General features: G+C 43.4%; 1 protein-coding gene across 1 annotated transcript in view; it reads right to left on the bottom strand.

Moving 5' to 3' along the window:
• ttc27 (tetratricopeptide repeat domain 27) overlaps positions 1–21,131 on the bottom strand; it is a 128,099-nt gene that overhangs the window by 93,787 nt on the left and 13,181 nt on the right. Inside the window, exons 4-5 of the mRNA XM_024424752.2 lie at positions 13,313–13,453; positions 11,001–11,103 (exon numbers count right to left, since the gene is read on the bottom strand). Of these exons, the coding sequence (XP_024280520.1) occupies positions 11,001–11,103; positions 13,313–13,453 (244 nt within the window). The remainder of the gene's footprint in view (positions 1–11,000; positions 11,104–13,312; positions 13,454–21,131) is intronic.

The raw sequence follows: 21,131 nt of genomic DNA, 5'->3' as shown, positions 1-21,131 counted from the left end.
GGCACTGCATTCGGGCAGGTAGCGTACACCTGGCATCCGCCAAACCCAGAATCATCCGTCGTGCTGCCAGATGAAGGCCCTGCGCATGCTCGGCCATGGAAACCCATTTCATGAACCTCCAGACGAACAGTTCTTGTGCTGATGTTGCTTCCAGAGGCAGTTTGAAACTTGGTAGGGAGTGTTGCAAGCAAGGACAGATGATTTTTACACACTACGTGCTTCAGCACTCGGAGGTCCCGTTCTGGGAGCTTGTGTGGCCTACCACCTACCGCTCCTAGATGTTTCCACTTCACAATAACAGCACTTGGTTGACCGGGACAGCTCTAGCTGGGCAGAAATTTGACATACTGACTTGTTGGAAAGGTGGCATCCTATGACGGTGCCACATTGAAAGTCACTGAGCTCTTCAGTGAAATATTCACAACTCATTTGAAGAGGTGTCCACATAGCTACACTATATATACACAAAGGTATCTTAAGATGAATGCACTAACTATGTCGCTCTGGATAAGAGCGTCTGCTAAATGACTGAAATGTCAGCTGTAGTAAGAGAGGAAAACTCTGTTGCACACCCTGGCAAAACCAATTAATCAACGATACTCCTTTATACATAAATAGATAATATGCCATGTGTTTTACCAGTGATTTGTTGCCAAGCACTGCGGTGAAAGTGAGTGTGAAGGACAGAGCAGTCAATATACCCACCACAGAGGGCAAAAGGGAATAGCACAACAACAAAGCCAAGTCATTTCTTCACAGTTCACACAACATTGGGGGCTTTGGGCACTCAATCTGTCAACAGCGAGAGGTGCAAAGCGCAGGAGAACCAAGACCTGTGTTTGAGTCACATGTTTCAGGTGTTTTAGTCATGCTCAATCAACCATCACGTGGGAGAATATAGAGGACTTAGATTTTTATAAGATGCACTATGACCATTAACAAACGTCTCAGTGAACAATTTTCTATTAAAATGTATGGTGAAAAGCCTAAATTCTTCCATGTTACTATAATTCACAATATGGCGGTACATAATTCCATTTGTGAGGGCAAATATTGGGATAGATTGCTTTCAGAATCTGACATCCCCTTATGTGAAAACATAAGCAGAGCTGCTCACAGGCAAACATAACATGTCCTTAACATTAAAGCAATGTGTTTGGCAGCAGGACTGGCATCAGCAACTCCCTCCTGGGTGCAGTGGCCCAGCAGCAGTGACAGGTTGGCTGCGGCGCCTGGCGACCTCTCAAACTGGAGCAGATTTCAACGCTAGCTGTGTTGATGCATAGATCTGGCTGGGCACTGGAGGTGTCAGCGCAGCAGCTGGGGTTTTTTCACACAAGCCACTGTGTTCATCTGCTGTTTTCTGTCCTTGATTGTGCCGGAACATTGAGCGCATATAGACAAGACGTTAGAACGATGTGTTGTGTCAGACACGGAAAACAGACTTCTATGACGGTCAAACTGACAGGATGTATCACACGGTCAGAGTATCCAATACTATATCCCAATGCTACTCACTACAAGAGCCAGTGCTATATTCAGTACCAGTGCCTCTCCTCATCCACCATTATCATAACTGCATGTGGGAGAGGTGGGGGTTTTCTGCAGTGTGTCAACATAAAAAGGCCAGTACCATTCTCCTCAATACCCCTGCCCTAGGCTCTCTAGGGCTACCTCCCATTGTTGAGGAAATTAGGGCTTTCGCTGCACTGCTCACAATAGCCATTGAGGGGGCGGGCTGCCTGGCACCAGTACCAATGTTTAGATGCCCCACTCCCACCAGCATGCCCTGGTGCCTCAGCCCACACAGAGCCCTCGGTGCACGCTGAGGCAGGGCTGATCCATCTTGCTGCCGTCTCTCCTAGGTTCTGATGAGATCAGAGCCAGACTGGAGTTCCACAGGCAGGCTGACTGACTTCATCCTCCAGGTGGGGGAGAGAGACTTCAACGCAGCTGATGTTTCCCTCCTCCGCCTACCCAATTACCTCACTCCCTCCCTTCCATGTCCCTGCCAGTATGAGTCATACAGCGGCGGTCAGGCTCCTCAGTAGTCAAACAGGCGTTTTCATGCAAATGCAGGTCCTAATACAGAGGGAAACACAGGGGTCATAGATGTATACTGTAGATACAGGTATAATCCTCAACCCAAACCAGCTCTGCAGAATGGCCATGTAGAATGTGGCCACCGTCTGGCTTTGATTTACAGCGGTGTAGCTACCAAGGTTGAATGGTAATAATGGACCATGCTGATATAACCATGCAGTGCATATCTGCATGTGCCTCTCTGCCTGTGATTCAGAGGCAAGATATCTCAGAGTTCCATCTGCAGCAGGGATTGAATATGTTCCATTTGTTGCTCCATTCCCATTTCTATGCATTCCTCAACTTGTTTGTCTACCCCTCATTTCTACTCCTCCCGCCATCTTTCCCTATCCCTCTCTCCGCCCAGTTAGTGTTGAGCGGGAGGACAGATGCCATGGCTCCTCTTCCAGGACTAAGGATGGGGCTTGTCGCCGCCTCTCCCAAGAGCAGGCCAACTAGGTGAACCACTTTCCCAGACGCCCCCTTAAAGCTAGACAAATGTCTCTTTCTGTTGCCCCGGGTGGAAAACCCAGCGCCTCCAACTACACTTAACAAATCATACAGATTCCACTCAACACAGAGGCCCTTGGTCCCTGCAGCTAGATAAAATAACCTTCCCAGTTGAAATAAATTGTCAGTCAAAGTCGTCAAAATAGGCTAGTTCCAAAACATAGGCTATAAGGAAATAACCCTGTGCCCTCCAACATCACTCGTTATTAGGTTACATTTACGGAATACTATCGTTTCAAAGAGGTCAGGTAGGCCTATTACTTAATTGATGTGAATAGACCAATATCCGGATAAATTAAGAACAGGTGTGTTTCCTGCATTGAACAAATTATCAGTTCTTCAATTTAATAAACATCTGACATATGCATTTTGGAAATAGAGACCATTACTAAAGCCCCTAGGACTAAAAATTTTCTTCGGGATCGGTGTCCCATCCACAGGACCGTTGAGCTAACGTAGGCTAATGTGATAAACTTGAGGTTGTTAGAAACAAGAAAACAGGACAGACATATCTGATATTGGCAGAAATCTTAAATTCTAACGGCACTGTGGTATTACATTGAAAGAATACCATACTATTGTTTGAGGAGAGTGCAGAGTTTTGAACAAAGTAATGAATAAACAAATTAGGCACATTTGGGCAGTCTTGAGACAACATTTTGAAAATAAAATGCAATGATTCATTGGCTCAGCCCAATATAAATTGCACATGGGCTGGAATAATACATTATGGCCCTTCTCTCGCATTTCAAAGACAGTACAAAAAAAAAAAAAAAAGTTGGCTTTTTCTTTGTGTTATCTTTTACCAGATCTAGTGTGTTAAATTCTCCTACATTCCTTTCACATTTCCAAAAAACATCAGTGTTACCTTTCAAATGGTACCAATAATATGCCTATCCTTGCTTCAGTCCTGAGCTACAGGCAGTTAGATTTATGCCATTTTAGGCGAAAATTGAAAAAAGGGGGAAATCCTTAAGAGGTTTTAAAGGTAACGATTCACCCATTCTGCATAGGATGCTAAACTCATCATACCGGCTGTATATCAGCCTGCTTGATCATCGGCAATAGCTCAGATACACATTACATTAGCCTGGGAATAGAACATCGCTCAGAGATGAACAAAAACTACAACATTCAAAATAGGTCAATCTTTCCTTTAAGCGAACTCTTGAAAATAGATAAGTGGAGCACATTAACTTCACACTTTCCCCTCACTTTCATGTGTAATCATTACTCATTCTGTTTTGCAATGAAAAATGATGCGTTTATTGGACAGATTCAGGTAGGTCTCCCCCATTTGCTGAACCTGTCCAATAGAAACACCAGTTTGTGTTGGAAAACCGGACAGTTTCGCAACTGTTTGGAGAACTGATTACACCCATGGTATCAAGTCAAATGCTTTTGGTGCCCTTCGTGAGGTAACATCAATCAATAGATGAATAGCGCTCACAAAATACGGGGACAATTGATTGGTTAGCTAGTGCAGTGTTCTCTGAAGTCAAGACTCCAAAAGGTCTATTCGGTAGAGTATATTTGAATCCTTTCTCAAAGAGCTCAATTCCTTCCCAAATCAGATGACTAATTCTGGGTTTAATAATTGTATGGTTCCCTGCCTCTTGAACGATTAATAGACTACCTGTTCCTACACTGCAATTCAATGTGCAATTACAAACCCAATGTGCCAGACACAGCAGAGAGGGAGCCGGGGATAATCTAGCGGCAATTTCCCCACCAACAGTCTGAAAACGCAGACCACCTAAACAATCTTTGTTCAAGAGCCAATGAAGGCATCACATTGCAGAACTGTCTAAAAAGGAAAAACCCCAGCAGCCTCCCTGTTACGGTCTTGGTTGGCAAATTTCCTAGTCAAACAGTCTCTTTCTGATTCCAAACTGAACAGGCTTCCAGTGGAGGAGAACAAAAAGGTTAGTGCTTTGTTGGCTGTCAGTTTGAGGAAGGGATGTCATCTTTAAGAGGGATAAAGCGCAGAGGATGTGTCAATGCTGACATGAGCCCTGCTGCTTTCAAATGCTATTATATTTCTGTGGCCCAGCCAGCCACACTCAAAATCTCCATAAAGTGATTAAGAGCAGTGAGAGATGGGGAGAGAATTAATAAATTGCTCATATTAGGGGTCTGGATCAAAAATGGAGCGAACATGCTCTTTTCTGTTGAAATAGCGCTTATTTCCCCCATGCTGATGAGGGAAAATAACAGAACGACAGAGTCTGTAGAAAAGTCAAATGTCTCAACTCGGCATCAACGGTGGGTGCTCCCACAGTCTCAACCAATGAAAAACTCCAACATTATGGATTGAACTGACAGATCTCACTACCGACTGACTCCACCATGGACTTGCTGGCTGTTGAATGTCGACAAGGCCTTCTATAGCAGGCATGCTTCGCAAACCTGTCATGTTCTCTACGATGTCTCAAGGTAAAGTCAGCCATCAATATCATGATAATGATGCAGGTATTCAGTCATAACTACATAATCATTCCCAAAAAATTGCTACTCAAGCAAAGAGTTACATGCATTGCATTATAACTAGGGCTGACCCCATTTAGTCAAATGGTCGATTGTTTTGGTCGATAGGCTGTTGGTTGACCAAGATTTCTTTAGTAGAGAAGCCGCAAATATATATGCAGTACCAGTAAAAAGTTTGGACACCTACTCATTCAAGGGTTTCTCTTTATTTGTAATATTTTCTACATTGTAAATACTGAAAACATCAAAACTATGAAATAACACATATGGAATTGTAGTAACCAAAAATGGGTAAAACATAAAAACAATTAATATTTTACATTCTGCAAAGTAGCCACCCTTTGCCTTGACAGCTTTGCGTACTCCTGGCATTCTCTCAACCAGCCTCACCTGGAATGCTTTTCCAACAGTCTTGAAGGAGTTCACACATACACTGAGCACTTGTTGGCTGCTTTACCTTCACTCTGCTGTCCAACTCATCCCAAACCATTTCAATTGGGTTGAAGTCAGGTTATTGTGGAGGCTAGGTCATCTGATGCAGCACTCCATCACTCTCCTTCTTGGTCAAATAGCCCTTACACAGCCTGGAGGTGGGTTTTGGGTCATTGTCCTGTTGAAGAACAAATGGATATCCCATCTGGTTTGTACATAGTGGAACTGGCGTATCGCTGCAGAATGCTGTGGTAGCCATGCTGGTTAAGTGTGCATTATATTTTAAATAAATCAGACTGTCACTAGCAAGGCACCCCCACGCCATCATACCACCTTCTTCATGCTTCATGGTGGGAACCACATGTGCGGAGATCATCCGTTCACCTACTCTGCGTCTCACAAAGACATGTCGGTCGGACCCAAACATCTCAAATTTGGACTCAAAGGACAGATTTCCACCGGTCTAATGTCCAATGCTCGTGTTTCTTTGCCCAAGCAAAGCTTCTTCTTATTGGTGTCCTTTAGCAGTTGTTTTCTTTGCAGAAATTGAACTCTGAAGCATTTATTTGGGCTGCAATTTCTGTGGCTGTTAACTCTAATGAGCTTATCCTCTGCAGCAGAGGTAACTCTGGGTGTTCCTTTCCTCTGGTGGTCCTCGAGAGCCAGTTTCATCATAGCGCTTGATGGTTTTTGCGACTGCACTTGAAGAAACTTGAAATGTTCCGGATTGACTTACCATGTCTTAAAGTAATGGACTGTCGTTTCTCTTTGCTTATTTGAGCTGTTCTTCCCATAATAAGGACTTGGTATTTTACCAAATAAGGCTATCTTCTGTATACCAACCCTACCCTGTCACAACAACTCATTGGCATTAAGGAATGAAAATCCACAAATTAACTTTCAACAAATTTACATTTGCTTAACACCTTTTCGGTTACTACATGATTCCAAGTGTGTTATTTCATAGTTATGTCTTCACTATTATTCTGCAATGTATAAAATAGTACAACATAAAGAAAAAACCTTAAATGAGTAGGTGTCCAAACTTTTGACTGGTACTGTATATTATATCTATCATTTTTTTTATGCACACAAGACAACTGTCTAAATCACGCCTGTCTCAGTGGACTAATCCATTGCCGAGGCCGCGGAGAAGGCACACCAGCAGTAAATTCACCATTCTAATCTACAGTGTTCGTTTGGTTTGGGTAATTTCTGTTAATGTATTCAATATATTATTACAGTCTCACTGTTCTCATTGTCAGAGTGGCCACGATGTTTGCGGACCGAACAACCTACGCTACACTTGTAAGGAATGCGTTCTGGTTCATTTCAATCCATTTGATTTGTCAATTCATGAATTGTCTTTTGTTTGTAGCGCTCCAGTCAATGTTGAGTAAGGACGCGCACGTGATTACACATAGAAGACGACCTAGGCTCCATGGCCTGCGCGCAAACGTTGGTCTATAAATGTGCCAATTTGGAATACTGATAGTATTTCTGATTGTCTTTACTCACTACCACTAATGAGCTTCTCAAAGTAATTTTTTATTCACCTCAAACAGCAAACAAGCAAAGTCTGCTATGATATCCATTGAGAATGACAAAAGTTCCTCAATGTATCCCATTTGAAAAATCTTTCCAGCTCTCTTTTGAATCCCACCCACAGGGAGAGTAATAATAGGCCTTCCTGATTACCTATTATAATTTGTGCAAATAGTCTACAGCTGTGACTGTCTGGAGCAGGAAACTTTGGGCCCTCACTGGCGCAGAATTGGACCAGTGTCGTCCGGGTTAGGGGAGGGTTTGGCTGGGGTAGGCTGTCATAGTAAAATAAGAATTTGTTCTTAACTGGCTTTCCTAGTTAAATAAAGGTTAAATAAAAAATAAAATACAAATAGTTGGTAATGACAATAAGCTCATTTTAGATTTTTCATTAAGCACATGATAATGATTGAGATATGAAGACTTCATAAATAATTTATATGAAACTGTTCCACGAAAATGTGCATATGAAAATCATACCTGGCACGCAGATCGGTAGAAATGGCACTCCAAATGGAAAAGGTTGCCGACCTATGGTGTAGCCTACTTACTACCAGCAACTTCAGGAGCTTAACGGTAGAATTTAAGAAGGCCAGCACCAAGGGTAAGGGTCAGAAAACACGTTCTTGATCTCTGGCTCCCTCGAGTCACTTGTGTGGCTTAATTATTTTAATCAAAGTGTGCTGAAAGCATTAGACAAGCTCATTAGCCTACTTTCTCCACGTTATATTACAGCCTTGTTTTAAAATTGATGAAATAGTTCCCCCCCCCATCAATCTACACACAATACCCCATAATGACAAAGAAAAACAGGTTTGTAGACATTTTTGAAAATGTATTACAAACCCCCCCAGAAATATCACATTTACATAAGTATTCAGACCCTTTACTCAGTACTTTTTTGTAGCACCTTTGGTAGCGATTACAGCCTCGAGTCTTGGGTATGACGCTATAAGCTTGGCACACCTGTGCTTGGCGACTTTCTCCCATTCCTCTCCCATTCTTCTCTGCAAATCCTCTCAACCGCTGTCAGGTTGGATGGGGAGCGTCACTGCACAGATATTATTTTTATTTTTTTACCTTTATTTTACTAGGCAAGTCAGTTAAGAACAAATTCTTATTTTCAATGACGGCCTAGGAACAGTGGGTTAACTGCCTGTTCAGGGGCAGAACGACAGATTTGTACCTTGTCAGCTCGGGGATTCGAACTTGCAACCTTACGGTTGCTAGTCCAATGCTCTAACCACTAGGCTACCCTGCCGCCCCAGGTCAGGCAGGTCTCTCCAGAGATGTTTGGTAGGGTTCAAGTCCGGGTACTGGCTGGGCCGGCCATTCAGAAACTTGTCCCGAAGTCACCCCTGTGTTGTCTTGGCTGTGTGCTTAGGGTCGTTGTCCTGTTGGAAGGGGAATCTTTGCCCCAGTCTGAGGTCCTGAGCGCTCTGGAGCAGGTTTTCATCAAGGATCTCTCTGTACTTTGCTCCATTCATCTTTCCCTCGATCCTGACTAGTCTCCCAGTACCTGGCGCTGAAAAGCATCCCCACAGCATGATGCTGTCATCACCATGCTTCACAGTAGGGATGGTGCCAGGTTTCCTCCAGGAGGCCACTGTATTCTTGGGGACCTTCAATGCTGCAGACATTTTTTGGTACCCTTCCCTAGATCTGTGCCTCGACACATCTGTGCCCTGTCTCGGAGCTCTACGGACAGTTTCTTTGACCTCATGGCTTGGTTTTTACTCTGACAGACACTATCAACTGTGGGACCTTATATAGACAGGTGTGTGTCTTTCCAAATTATGGTCAATCAATTGAATTTACCACAGGTGGACTCCAATCAAGTTTTAGAATGATAATCAATGGAAATAATTTCAAAAATAATTTCAAGTCTCATCACAAAGGGTCTGAATACGTAGGTAAATAAGGAAAATGTTTGTTTTTTTATAAATGTGAAAAAAAGGTCTACAAACCTTTGTAGAAATTTTGTCATTATGGGGTATTGTGTGTCAATTGATGAGGACATTTGTGTTATTTAATCAATTTTAGAATAAGGCTGTATTGTTACAAATTGTGGAAAAGGTCAGGGGGTCTGAATACATGGTATAGTTGATTTTATATAAACACATAGGGTGTGTCTACATATGGACAAATACACCTTTTAACATTTCGACTAAGATTATTTTTTTTGTGGGGGGGGGGGCATCCCTAATTATAGCACTGCGTCAATGGACAAAAGGTTTAGGCCTACAGATTGGTAAGGTAACAGCTTGCTATACGTCATCGGAGTTTCATCTGAGGGGGATATTTTTAGGAGGTTCTTTGAACCATCACACTATTAATCAAGTTCTTAATGTACTCGTCTCCTGTCCTAGGCTATCTGTTCTGGTAAGGCCTAATCAGGAGTCCTGTGTAGTGGTGGTCCAGAGATAAAGGGAATAAAATGTGCTTACAGCTGAGTTTTCCTTAAGTGGACTCCTTTAACAGGCTGACTACACCGCTCGCACGTTGCAAAATACATTTAGAAATCTGTTTTTAAATTATTGTACCCACACCGCTCGCACCAGCCAACGAGTGTCTGCGTTGCCACGGGCTAAAATAGTCATCAGCTCTATTTCTGACTCTGCAAGTCCTGCCTCTCCCAACTCCTCATTGGTTTATAGAAGTAGGTACCCACGTGCCATCTCCTCATTGGTTATACCCACGTGGGTGACAAAGACAAATGACGTCAGTGGCGGTAATGCACCTAATTTATGAAAGTTGCCCATCACAATATAAAGTCAAGAGAAGAAATAACCTTTAAGGAGGAGAGATGACTAGAAACGATTCGGTTGACTGTTTTATGTGTGGATTAATTGGCGGAGTAGAGGACCTTGTGCATTTCAGCTAAAATAACAACGCAATGTTTATTTCCCAGGACAAATTAACTAGCAACAGCAAGCTAGCTAAATAGGACAAATTAACTAGCAGGTGCAAGCTAACTATCTAAAGTGTCATAAATATTTGATTTTCGACCTGTCCCCAAATTAATATAATTGGTTCAGAGTTTGTTTTGATATTTTAACCTGCGTGTAGTGATCGCGTTTGGTGTGGGGGGGACAAGATAAATGTATGCACGATGACGCACGCGCACAGCCAGTTTGGGTTCAGTATAAGTCCATTTGGAGGAAAATTAACCTGGCCGTCGTCACCCACCCAGCACAAAATTGCTGCAAATGAAATAAGACTCCTATTCAGAGGAGCGATGCCCACTTCAAATCTGACACAACAGAGACATTGTGAGCTCATCCCCTGCCACACTCTGCCCCCCCACACACACACACACACACACACACACACACACACACACACAAAAGGTGATGGCCGAAGTGAGATAAATATACCTTTCACCTAGCATTTTAGATTAGCCTAGTTTAAGGCCATATGACACTGGATTGCAAATATGCACGAGTATATGCCAAACAAAAGGAACACCTTAATATTGAGTTCTGGATTCACCTGGTCAGTCTGTCATGGAAAGAGCAGGTGTAATGAATGTTTCGTATACTCACTATATATAAAAAATACATTTGTTTTCAAGTAGTCAAGTGCAACACAAACATACTGTGTGGAAATAATGTTGCCTCTTTTGGATACTATTACTTGCCATGCACAAAAATTTAAGTAGTTGGCTTATTCTAATCATTTCCTTTCCTCTCGAGAAAAGTATTACATTTGCTCAATCCTTCAATTCTAATGAAACACATTTCAACATGATTCATCCCCATTTCTTTCTAACCCACAAAAACATTTGCTTCGTGCCTTCTATGTTCAAAGGAATGGGTAGCAGAGCACCCCATGGTGGTACAGTGAGGCACATAAGTGCTTATAGGACCTTATATCATCTTAGTTGAATTATGACAATCAAGGCACACATCCAGAAGGTGCATGAACAAGATTTGACCTCTGACCTTTCTCTATGCTGGTTTGGGCCAGGCCGAGGAGCTGAGGAGAGCGCTCCTCCAAGACCTGCTGGTGTAGGCTCACGTAGCGCAGGGTCCACCAAGGCAGCAGCTGCACACACACGGAACATAGAAAACAGAAACAGGTTAGTGAGTGTGTGTGGGAGAAGGTAAGCAGAACAACAAATAAATGAAAGAGCATGGGAGAGTGTGAGCGCTTTTGTACCAACGGCCCAATACATAAAGGTCACACGTAACTAAATTACCATAGTAAATAATAGTAACTAAATAATACAAGCAAATAAATAACTACAGTACTAGTGCCTGAACGAACTGAACACATTCGACAACCCACTTTGACCCTACATACTAACACACATATCAAAAGAATGCTATAGTTAAGTGAGGCTGAAACAGCCCAAAAAGTTGCCAACTCTCTTTTTTCATCTCTGACCAAAACGCACTGTGGCAGGGAAAAGAACAGCTCCCAGCCATGTACGTGTTTCTCTCCCCTATCCCTTCTCTCTTGCATGGCCAAAGGTAGTGAACCATGTGAAAAGCCCATTTGCGTTCCAGGGAGGACATCTTTCTCATTTGCGATGCACGAGGCCGGCTATCCCGACCGTGTCGCCGTATCGTTAATCGTCTGCCTCCTTGAATCAATATTCTTATGACACACACGGGCACACACACTGCCGTCTCATCAGAGGAGGGTGATATGCAGATGTACGTCACAGCCCCATCTTCTCCTCTCTTTATGACTGGGATGGGAGAGGTGGAGAAGCTGGGTGATAATAAGGTACAGGGGGATGGAGGGGGCAACAGACAGCGTGCCTTTGAGTTAGACCGCCGCTGAACTCCAAGGGTAAGTGTACGTGTGTGTCTGTGTACGTACGTCTGTGTACGCGTCACGTAAACTTTAATAGTATGATCCCTAGAATGGATCTTGTAGTTAGAATATTTCTTATCAAACCACACATTCTTTCCGCATGTTATAATATGTAGGCAAATGGAACCCTCTAAAACAGCCTTCTTTTAGGATGTGGATGTGAGCTTCTGAAACTCGAAGGCAGCCAATATGGAGTTAAATAACTACTATTTAGCCATTACAGCTGTAAAATATTTACAGGTGAATAACCTGCTGAAGGGAAGTGTTTAAGTTACATGCCTTACATGGAAACCATACTGGCTGCACGCGTGCGCCATCGTGCATAAATATATTTTGTCCCCCCACACCAAACGCGATCACAACACACAGGTTAAAATACCAAAACAAACTGAACCAATTATATTAATTTCGGGACAGGACGAAAAGCATTAAACATTTATGACACTTTAGCTAGTTTGCACTTGCTAGTTAATTTGTCCTATTTAGCTAGCTTGCTGTTGCTAGCTAATTTGTCCTGGGATATAAACACGGACTTGTTATTTTACCTGAAACGCACAAGGTCGTCTACTCCGACAATTAATCCAGACAGAAAACGGTCAACCAAATCGTCTCTATTCATCTCTCCTCCTCCAGGCCTTCTCTTCTCTTGCGATTGGCAACTTTCATAAATTAGGTGCATTATCGCCACTGACCTCGTTCATCTTGCAGTCACCCACGTGGGTATAACCAATGAGATGGCACCTGAGTACCTGCTTCTATAAACCAATGAGGAGATGGGAGAGGCAGGACTTGCAGCGCGATCTGCATCAGAAAAAGAACTGACTTCTATTTTAGCGCTTGGCGACGCAGACGCTCGTTGGCGCAATAATTGAATAACAGATTTTTACATGTATTTTTGCAATGCTCACGCACGTGACGCAAGCGGTGTAGTCAGGCTGTTAGGAGCTCCCAAATAGAAAGCATGATTCACTACCCACCCCATTGTTTTATTCCGCCAAGAATAATAACCCTGGTGAACTAATCTCCCTGGAATACCAGGATTCCAAAGTTTCAGCACAGAGGGAGGGGGTAGGGGTAAATAAATACATCTAGAGATGTATTTGTGTGCTGGCAATGGAGTGAAAATCCAAACCATTACAGTGTGTGGGGACAGGGAATGGCAATGCGGGAATAGGTTTCTGCACCCACATCCAATGATTCTCCCAGTTTCAGTGGCTTAGAGCGAGAAACGCAAATCAAGCACAGCACATCTGAAGGAGTCAAGTACACATCCGTCTCCCTGACCAGAATCTTTGCTGTATTGCCTTTGTCACTCACCTAATTTTTCTGTGTCGGGGAGAGACCCATGTGGACGTGACGAGTGTCATTTCACCATCACAGCTTCAGCTAATGTCCAGTGAAAAAGTGATATCTCCGCTATGTTATCGCTTACCTCGAAGCTATCCAGCTTGGCAGAGCAGTTGACCAGCAGGACCCTGGCCAGCAGCAGGAGGAAGGGATTCCCCACCAGGCAGTACACGGACTCTCCATCCAGGAGAAGACTGCTGAGCAGGGCTGAGGTCAGGGCCCCAGGCTGGGAGGGAGAGAGAGGACACAGAGAGGAGTTAGACTGGTATACGGCTTAGGAAAAGATCCATGATCTGTTGTCGCTTTGCTGCTCTGTCCCCTGAAGTGATGCCCGAGACGACAACTCTAACCCTCTTTCCGCGACCTTCCAGCGCCTTTCTGGCACATTCCCACTTGGTAGGCTGATGGAGCCCAGCTGAGGGGCATTAGTCAATCGAGTGTGTGATCGGCTGACAGTTGACAGGTTGGGGATAAAAGACATTTTAAGAAAAGGTATAACTTATAGAACTGTTACTGAAGTTATATCTGTAAGCATTTCTGTAGGTAAATTACATAATAAAGTCTAAGTTTGAACCATTTACTCTGTCTGCCTCGCTGAGCCTCTGTACCCTGAGATCTTCTTAGCTCTGGTCCATGGCAGTGGCCTGTCCCCAGGCTCTGCCACAGTGGGTATGAGGGGAAAAGTGATTTACCCAGAGAAAGGTCTTGATTCTTGCCTGTGTCTCCAGTCCACCACTTTTAACAAACACTTTTATTAACTCAATAAGTGCAACTTTATACCTTTTTTCCCCTAAATGCAGTGGCACATTAGTGATTGCATGCACTTATGGAGTTGATCACAATGCATAAATGGAGGAGCTCCATTTACAAGGGTCCTCTAAACAACAAGGCAGATGAATCACAGCCTGGAAAAGTATTCAACAGCAGAATGACGGTCTCTGGTGTAATGTGAGATAAAGTCGACCAATCACGTCTCCTCACCCTCACATAATTGGGTCCTGTCCCTCTCCCATTCCTCCTACAGTTGTCACGATAACATTTTACAAACAATACCAGTCCAAGTATCATGACACAGAGTAGTATCACGATACCACAGGGGTGGAAAAATTCAGTGACATGTATACTACACAGTATATACACAAACTAAACTCTCATAAACACACACTTTTACACTGCTTCTTGAGCAAGGTAGTTAACCCCCAACAACAACTGCTCCCCGGACACAGATGAAGTGGATGTCGATTAAGGCAGCCCCGGGAACCTCTCCGATTCAGAGGGGTTGGGTTAAATACGGAAGACAAATTTCAGTCTAAAGACAAAGTTAAATTTACAGCTATCCATGATTGGCTGAGATAATGGATGGGCTGGACATGCCGAGAGATGACTTCGGATTGGTCTGCCATGTAGCATGCTTCGGTCTATAACATTAGCTGCTCAGTATGTGCAGATAGAAAGTTCTACAGCAGCTTGTTCTTTAAAGAATTCATGAACTGAGGTGTTGCTTCCACTCAACATTGCTGCTCTGAAATTAACAGGCGCAATTAGACAAAGATCAGTGGGGAAAAGTTGTGATTGACTCTTTTCTGGAGGACGACCTTGCCATGCTGACTCGCTCTGATACTGAAAATGAATCAGACGATGAGGAAATGCCTGAATTATGTAAAAACATGTATTGAACCAGGCATTCATTTCTGATGGTGTTGGGGAAGAAACGGAGACCGACAGTGTTGTCACAGAAGTTAACAGAGTTTTGAAATCGGTGGAATGCCCGGTGGAAGCAGAGAATGATTGCCAAATGTGGAGGAAGTCGAAAAGAAAACAGAAGGCTGTTGTATAAAACACCTGTCTCCGGATTACATCTTGAAAATAAGAGCAACCATGGCATCCATGACAGAAGGAGAAGTTGTCATCCATGTAACCCGAGAAGTTGTAAGTGTCTTGCTACATTTTCAGATATGGGTTTCTAATTGTCAGAAATTCGTTTTCATTGCCAGTTCCAGCCTAATGTTAGCTAGCTATGCAACATTGACCCTAGTTCGTTAGCTTTTGTTACCTGCAGATACACGCATGGTGCATAGTAGTAATGCCGCATTCAAAACAACTGGGAACTCGGAAAAATACGAGGTCAAATCATGTCTGATCTTCAGGTCAGAAAGACGGAGCTCTAGGAGGGGGCCCGGGGTGCTGAGTTGGAATTCGGAGTTGGATGACCATTTCAAATGAGTTCTCAGTTGTTTTGAACACGGTATTAGAGTTGAGATAATGGTTCATTGTTCACATGTCTAAAAATACACCACTATCTCTCCCACAAACACATACCGCTCCCAAACAGAATGTAGGAAGACCCAGAAAGATAGATTTTTGATATAAAGATATAGTTTAGGCTTACATTAGGCCTAAGTAAATCCTACATTTGAAGCACATCTAAGTAGCAGACCATTTTCCTTACTTCCTGGGCCAATCAAATTTGGCAAGAGCTACTGTCAATTCAATGTTGTTAGCTAGGTAGGTAACATGACTGAACAACATTGTTTGTCATCAAACTAATAATTAACAACCTGGGCTTTGTTTAAAAATGACCCGTGGCATGGTTTGTGAAATTATATAAAATGTGCATGCTCTCTTTACTGTAAAGCTAACTGACCCGCTCTGCCCATTCATCGCCATTCACCCATTGTTGTCGTAACTCTCCTGATCGACACCTGTGAATGCTTTATGCATCTATCCAATACGCCTTGTCTACTGCTGTGTTGGCTAGTTCTTACTGTTTTATTTCACTGTAGAGCCCTCAGTCCTGCTCAACATGCCTTAGATAGCTCTATTGCCCCACCCCACACACGTGGAGACCTCACCTGGCTTAACTGGTGCCCACAGAAACGCTTATTGAAATTCTTGATTATCGTAGATTTATCAGTGGTGACAGTGTTTCCAAGCCTCAGTGCAGTGGACAACTGGGAGGAGGTGCCTCTTATTCTCCATGGACTTTACAGTGTCCCAGAACTTTTTGAAGTTTGTGCTACAGGATGCAAATTTCTGTTTGAAAAAGCTAGCCTTTGCTTTCCTAACTGCCTGTGTATATTGGTTCCTGTTCAACATCTCTCATTGTCTGAGATCCCTAAAGATTGGAAAGCTGCCGTGTTCATCCCCCTCTTCATAGGGGGAGACACTCTAGTCCCAAACTGTTACAGACCTATATCTGTCCTACCCTGCCTTTCTAAAGTCTTCGAAAGCCAAGTTAACAAAACAGATCACCGACCATTTCGAATCCCACCGTACCTTCTCCGCTATGCAATCTGGTTTCCGAGCTGGTCATGGTTGCACCTCAGCCACGCTCAAGGTACTAAACGATATCATAACCGCCATCGATAAAAGACAGTACTGTGCGGCAGTCTTCATCGACCTGGCCAAGGCTTTCGACTGTCAGTCACTGCATTCTTATCGGCAGGCTCAATAGCCGTGGCTTCTCAAATGACGACCTCGTCTGGTTCATCAACTACTTCTCAGACAGAGTTCAGTGTGTCAAATCAGAGGGCTTGTAGTCCGGACCTCTGGCAGTCTATGGGGGTGCCACATGGTTCAATTCTCGGGCCAGAATACAGGAGGTTTCTGATACTTTAAAAGCGGATTTAACCATCCTGCGGAACGAGACTGTGCCAGCAATCACATTACTCAAAACAACTGCGTCACACACTACAACGATTGCAGCACTGGAGACCTCCGCTACTAATGTCTCCGATTTAACTACAACCCTGGAGGCTGAAGTTAAACGCCTAGCTGCGGATTTGAAAAAGGTGAAGGAGAGCTGTGTGAGTTTAGAGGGATTCTCTCGCCGCAATAATCTGAGACTTGTATCGGTCCCAGAGTCCGCGGAAATGCATCGCGCCACAGATTTTGTTTCAGGGCTGCTGAAGGATGTTCTTGCCTTAGATGAAAAGCCCCTGATTGATCGAGCCCACCGGTCGCTGCGCCCAAAGCCCCGGGATGGGGAGAGGCCCCGTGACATAATTCTTTGAGTGCACTTTTTTCATGAGAAGATGGAGATCCTCCGACGAGCCCGCAATACCACTCTGAGCTTTCAAGGACAGAGCTTCTCCATCTACCAGGACTACTCTCCCACTGTTTCCAGGCAACGCGCAGCTTTCGGACAGGCCAAACGAGTACTTCGGGACCATCCAAGTGTGAAGTATGGACTGCGATTCCCGGCCCGTTTATGGATATCTCATGAGGGTAAAGACTACACATTTGAATCTCCGGATGAGGCTATGGCTCACATTCAACGTCACATCAAGAAGTCTTGAATATGCTCACAATTCAGCAACTGTTGCTTGCGAACTGTGGATAGTAAGTAACCCACCTGTGGTAAAATTATGTTTAGATATAACAGGCTAGTCTTGTATAGTTGGCAAAACTATTCAGGCTTATTTGATGTTATCTAATGTTTTGATCATCTAGTTGTGCGTGCCTTATCTCGCTCACCTATTTAGTTTGTTTACACATTGTCTCAGTGACTCAAAATATTTGTGGTTATTTGTTTACTGCATCCGTTTGCATTGACCCAGTAAACAGTAAATGTCTCGAGGCTACACGGTTTTTGGGGCCTCACTTTAATTTTAAAAGTTGAGCGTCATTTATGCCCAGCAAACGTTCAACGTTGCACACAGTTTTTTGGTATTGTTTGTAAGCAGTCTCAGCGTCAACTAGACTACTATTATAATTACTATTATTTTTGATTGTCTTACTACGATTTCCTTACTTCAAATTAGATTTTTGGCTGAGAGCCTTTATACATTTGATTTATTTTCTCTCTCAATGCCTGTTATGAGATTGGGAATACAATTATATACATCTACAAGTGGTGCTTTTGTCATTCCGTTTGCACAAGGGATTCGCCTTTTTTTATTTGAAAAATAAACATACAAATCTTTCTTTTTGCTGCTTGATCCACTAACAAAACGTGACTTTAAAGAGCGGGACTGTGGGTTTAGCTTTAAGACCGCACTCTCACAGACATACTGTGCGCAGAGAACATGTTCTATTTAGGCTTGTACCTCGTTTGGGGAGGTATTGTCTGGGATGGGGGGAGGGGGGGCAGGTTGAATTGTTCAGTTCTAATGTTGTCATTCTGTCTTTAGTTTTTTTCTGTGCTTTTTCCAAACGTTTACCACCGTACATTATTACTCTGAGACAAGTTATTCTGGGGGTTTTGGGCGCTCATTGATTTTCCATTCTATGCTCTAATGACAGGGTTGAATAACGGGAATGCCCAGAGGGGCCGAAATAATGCGATCAAGTACATTTCTTGGAACACCAAAGGGGTTAACAACCCGGTGAAGCGTAAGAGGGTGTTGACACACTTAAAGGGTTTGAATGCAAATATTGCATTTCTACAAGAGACTCACTTGAGGACTGGTGAGCATTTTAGGATGCGTAAGGACTGGGTTGGTCAAGTGTTCCACTTGAACTTTCATAGTAAATCAAGAGGTGCTGCTATTCTGGTTGATAAAGCTACTCCCTTTGTAGCTTCTGAGGTTATTGCTGATCCTAAGGGACGATACGTCATAGTAACCGGTGAACTGTTTTCTACCCCTCTTGTTTTGGCTAGTGTTTATGCTCCCAATTGGGATGACACAATTTTCATTTCTTCCTTTCTGTCTGCTATTCCCAATTTAGATTCTCATTTGTTGATTTTAGGGGGGGATTTCAACTGTAAAATGTCCCCAGTTCTTGACAAGTCCTCACAAACAAATACAGGCCCATCTAAATGTGCCCTACTTATTCAATCCTTTCTTCAGAAATATGCTATGTTTGAGGCCTGGCGTTTCCTACATCCTACAGATAGACAGTATTCCTTTTATTCTCATGTTCATCAAACATACTCCCGGATTGATTACTTCTTTTTGGACAAAACTTCTGCCTAACCTTCGGCAGTGTACTTACGAGAGTATTGTTATCTCTGACCATTCACCATTAGTGCTTGAACTAGAGTTTCCCCAGCGACCTCCTATGTGTTATCAATGGCGTCTCAACCCCATTTTACTCTCAGATAAGGAGTTTGTCAATTTAATTTCTTCTGAAATCACCTTATTCCTAGAAACTAATTCAACACCAGGTATGTCCTGCTCTACCATATGGGAGTCTCTCAAAGCATACCTACGTGGCCAAATTATTTCTTATACAGCCAACCAAAACAGAGTTCGCTCCCAGCGACTTTGGGACCTGAGCGAGTCCATAGCCACATTGGATGAGAAGTATGCTACGGATCCTTCCTCTGATCTGCATAAAGAGCGCCAACTACTCCAATCCAATTCTCCCAGGCAAGCTGAACAGTTACTCTTGCGAGCTCGATACAAAGTCTATGAACAAGGCGACTAGGCCAGTAAACTCCTTGCGCATCAGATCCGTAAATCTGAGGCCTCACGTTTAATCCCACAAATAAGGACCCCGTCTGGTGCCACCACAGTTATCCATAAAGAGATCAATGATCAATTTACACAATTTTACTCTGCGCTATACACTTCTGAATCCCCTCAAGACCCTTTGCTGATTGACTCCTCCTTTAATGGCTTGAATATGCCTTCAATTGATACAGACTCCCATGACTATCTAGAAGAAGAATTTACACTTGAGGAGATTGCAACAGCAGTGTCTGCAATGAAGTGGTAAATCACCGGGTCCGGACGGTTTTCCAACCGAATTTTACAGGACGTTTTCTGGTCTGCTTTGCCCATTCGTCTCAAACTATTTGCAGAGTGCCTTAATACTTCAAAGCTCCCGCCTAGTCTTTATCAGGCTTCAATTTCATTACTACTAAAGAAAAACGAAGACGCCCTGGAATGTGGATCCTATCGCCCAATCTCGCTTTAAAACTGTGATTACAAAATCGTAGCTAAGCTTTTAGCCATCCGTATGGAAGGCTTGCTGCACCAAGTAATACACTCTGACCAGACTGGCTTTGTGAGAAAGGCATTTATTTTTCAATATTAGGCGCCTTGTGAATATACTGTACTCCCCAGCGTCGGAGGACCCGGAGGTGGTGGTCTCACTTGATGCCGAAAAAGCGTTTGACCGCGTTGAGTGGGATTACCCAACAGCTGCCCTTTATAGATTTGGCTTTGGCCCCAAATTCATTGCGTGGATAAAGATACTTTATTTTTCCCCCATGGCTTCGGTACGGACTAATAACTTGTCCTCTGACTATTTTCCCTTGCACCGCGGATCCAGACAGGGTTGCCCACTCTCCCCCTTGTTTGCTTTGGCAATCGAACCTCTCGCCATTGCACTACGCTCTAATGATGCCATTCAAGGCATAATCAGGGCGGGCTGGGAGCAGAAAGTCTCGCTATATGCTGACGACCTCCTTTTGTTTATCTCCAACCCCGATACCTCATTGCCACGTGCCCTATCTGTTCTTAAAAAGTTTGGATCAATCTCAGGGTACAAGCTGAATCTAGGCAAGAGTGAGCTTTTTCCGGTAAACAAGGCTGCTTTAAAGTGCTCTTTTACAAGTTCTCAGTTTAGGATTGTCCGGGATCAATTCACTTACTTGGGAGTAAAAGTGACAAGGAAATATTCAAATTTGTTTCAGGAAAACTTTGTTGCTCTAGCAGACAGATTGAAGCAATCTTTTACTTTTTGGAATTTGCTACCCCTTTCTCTTATCGGAAGGATTAATGTCATTAAAATGAATGTGTTGCCGAAATTTTTATATTTCAATGTTTACCCATTTTTATTCCAAAATCTTTTATTTCACTGGATCAAACATTCATGCATTTTATTTGGGATGGCAAGGTACCACGGATTGGTAGAAAACATTTACAGAAGCCTAGGCCATTGGGGGGTTTAGCTCTACCAAATTTTCAGACATACTACTGGGCTGCGAATTTCAGAGCCGTTCTGTACTGGCT

Source organism: Oncorhynchus tshawytscha, linkage group LG06 (genome assembly GCF_018296145.1).
Source record: "Oncorhynchus tshawytscha isolate Ot180627B linkage group LG06, Otsh_v2.0, whole genome shotgun sequence".
Classification (NCBI taxonomy): Eukaryota; Metazoa; Chordata; class Actinopteri; order Salmoniformes; family Salmonidae; genus Oncorhynchus; species Oncorhynchus tshawytscha.
Note: the sequence above shows the minus strand (reverse complement) of the source record. Positions and strands in the feature narration are given on the sequence as shown.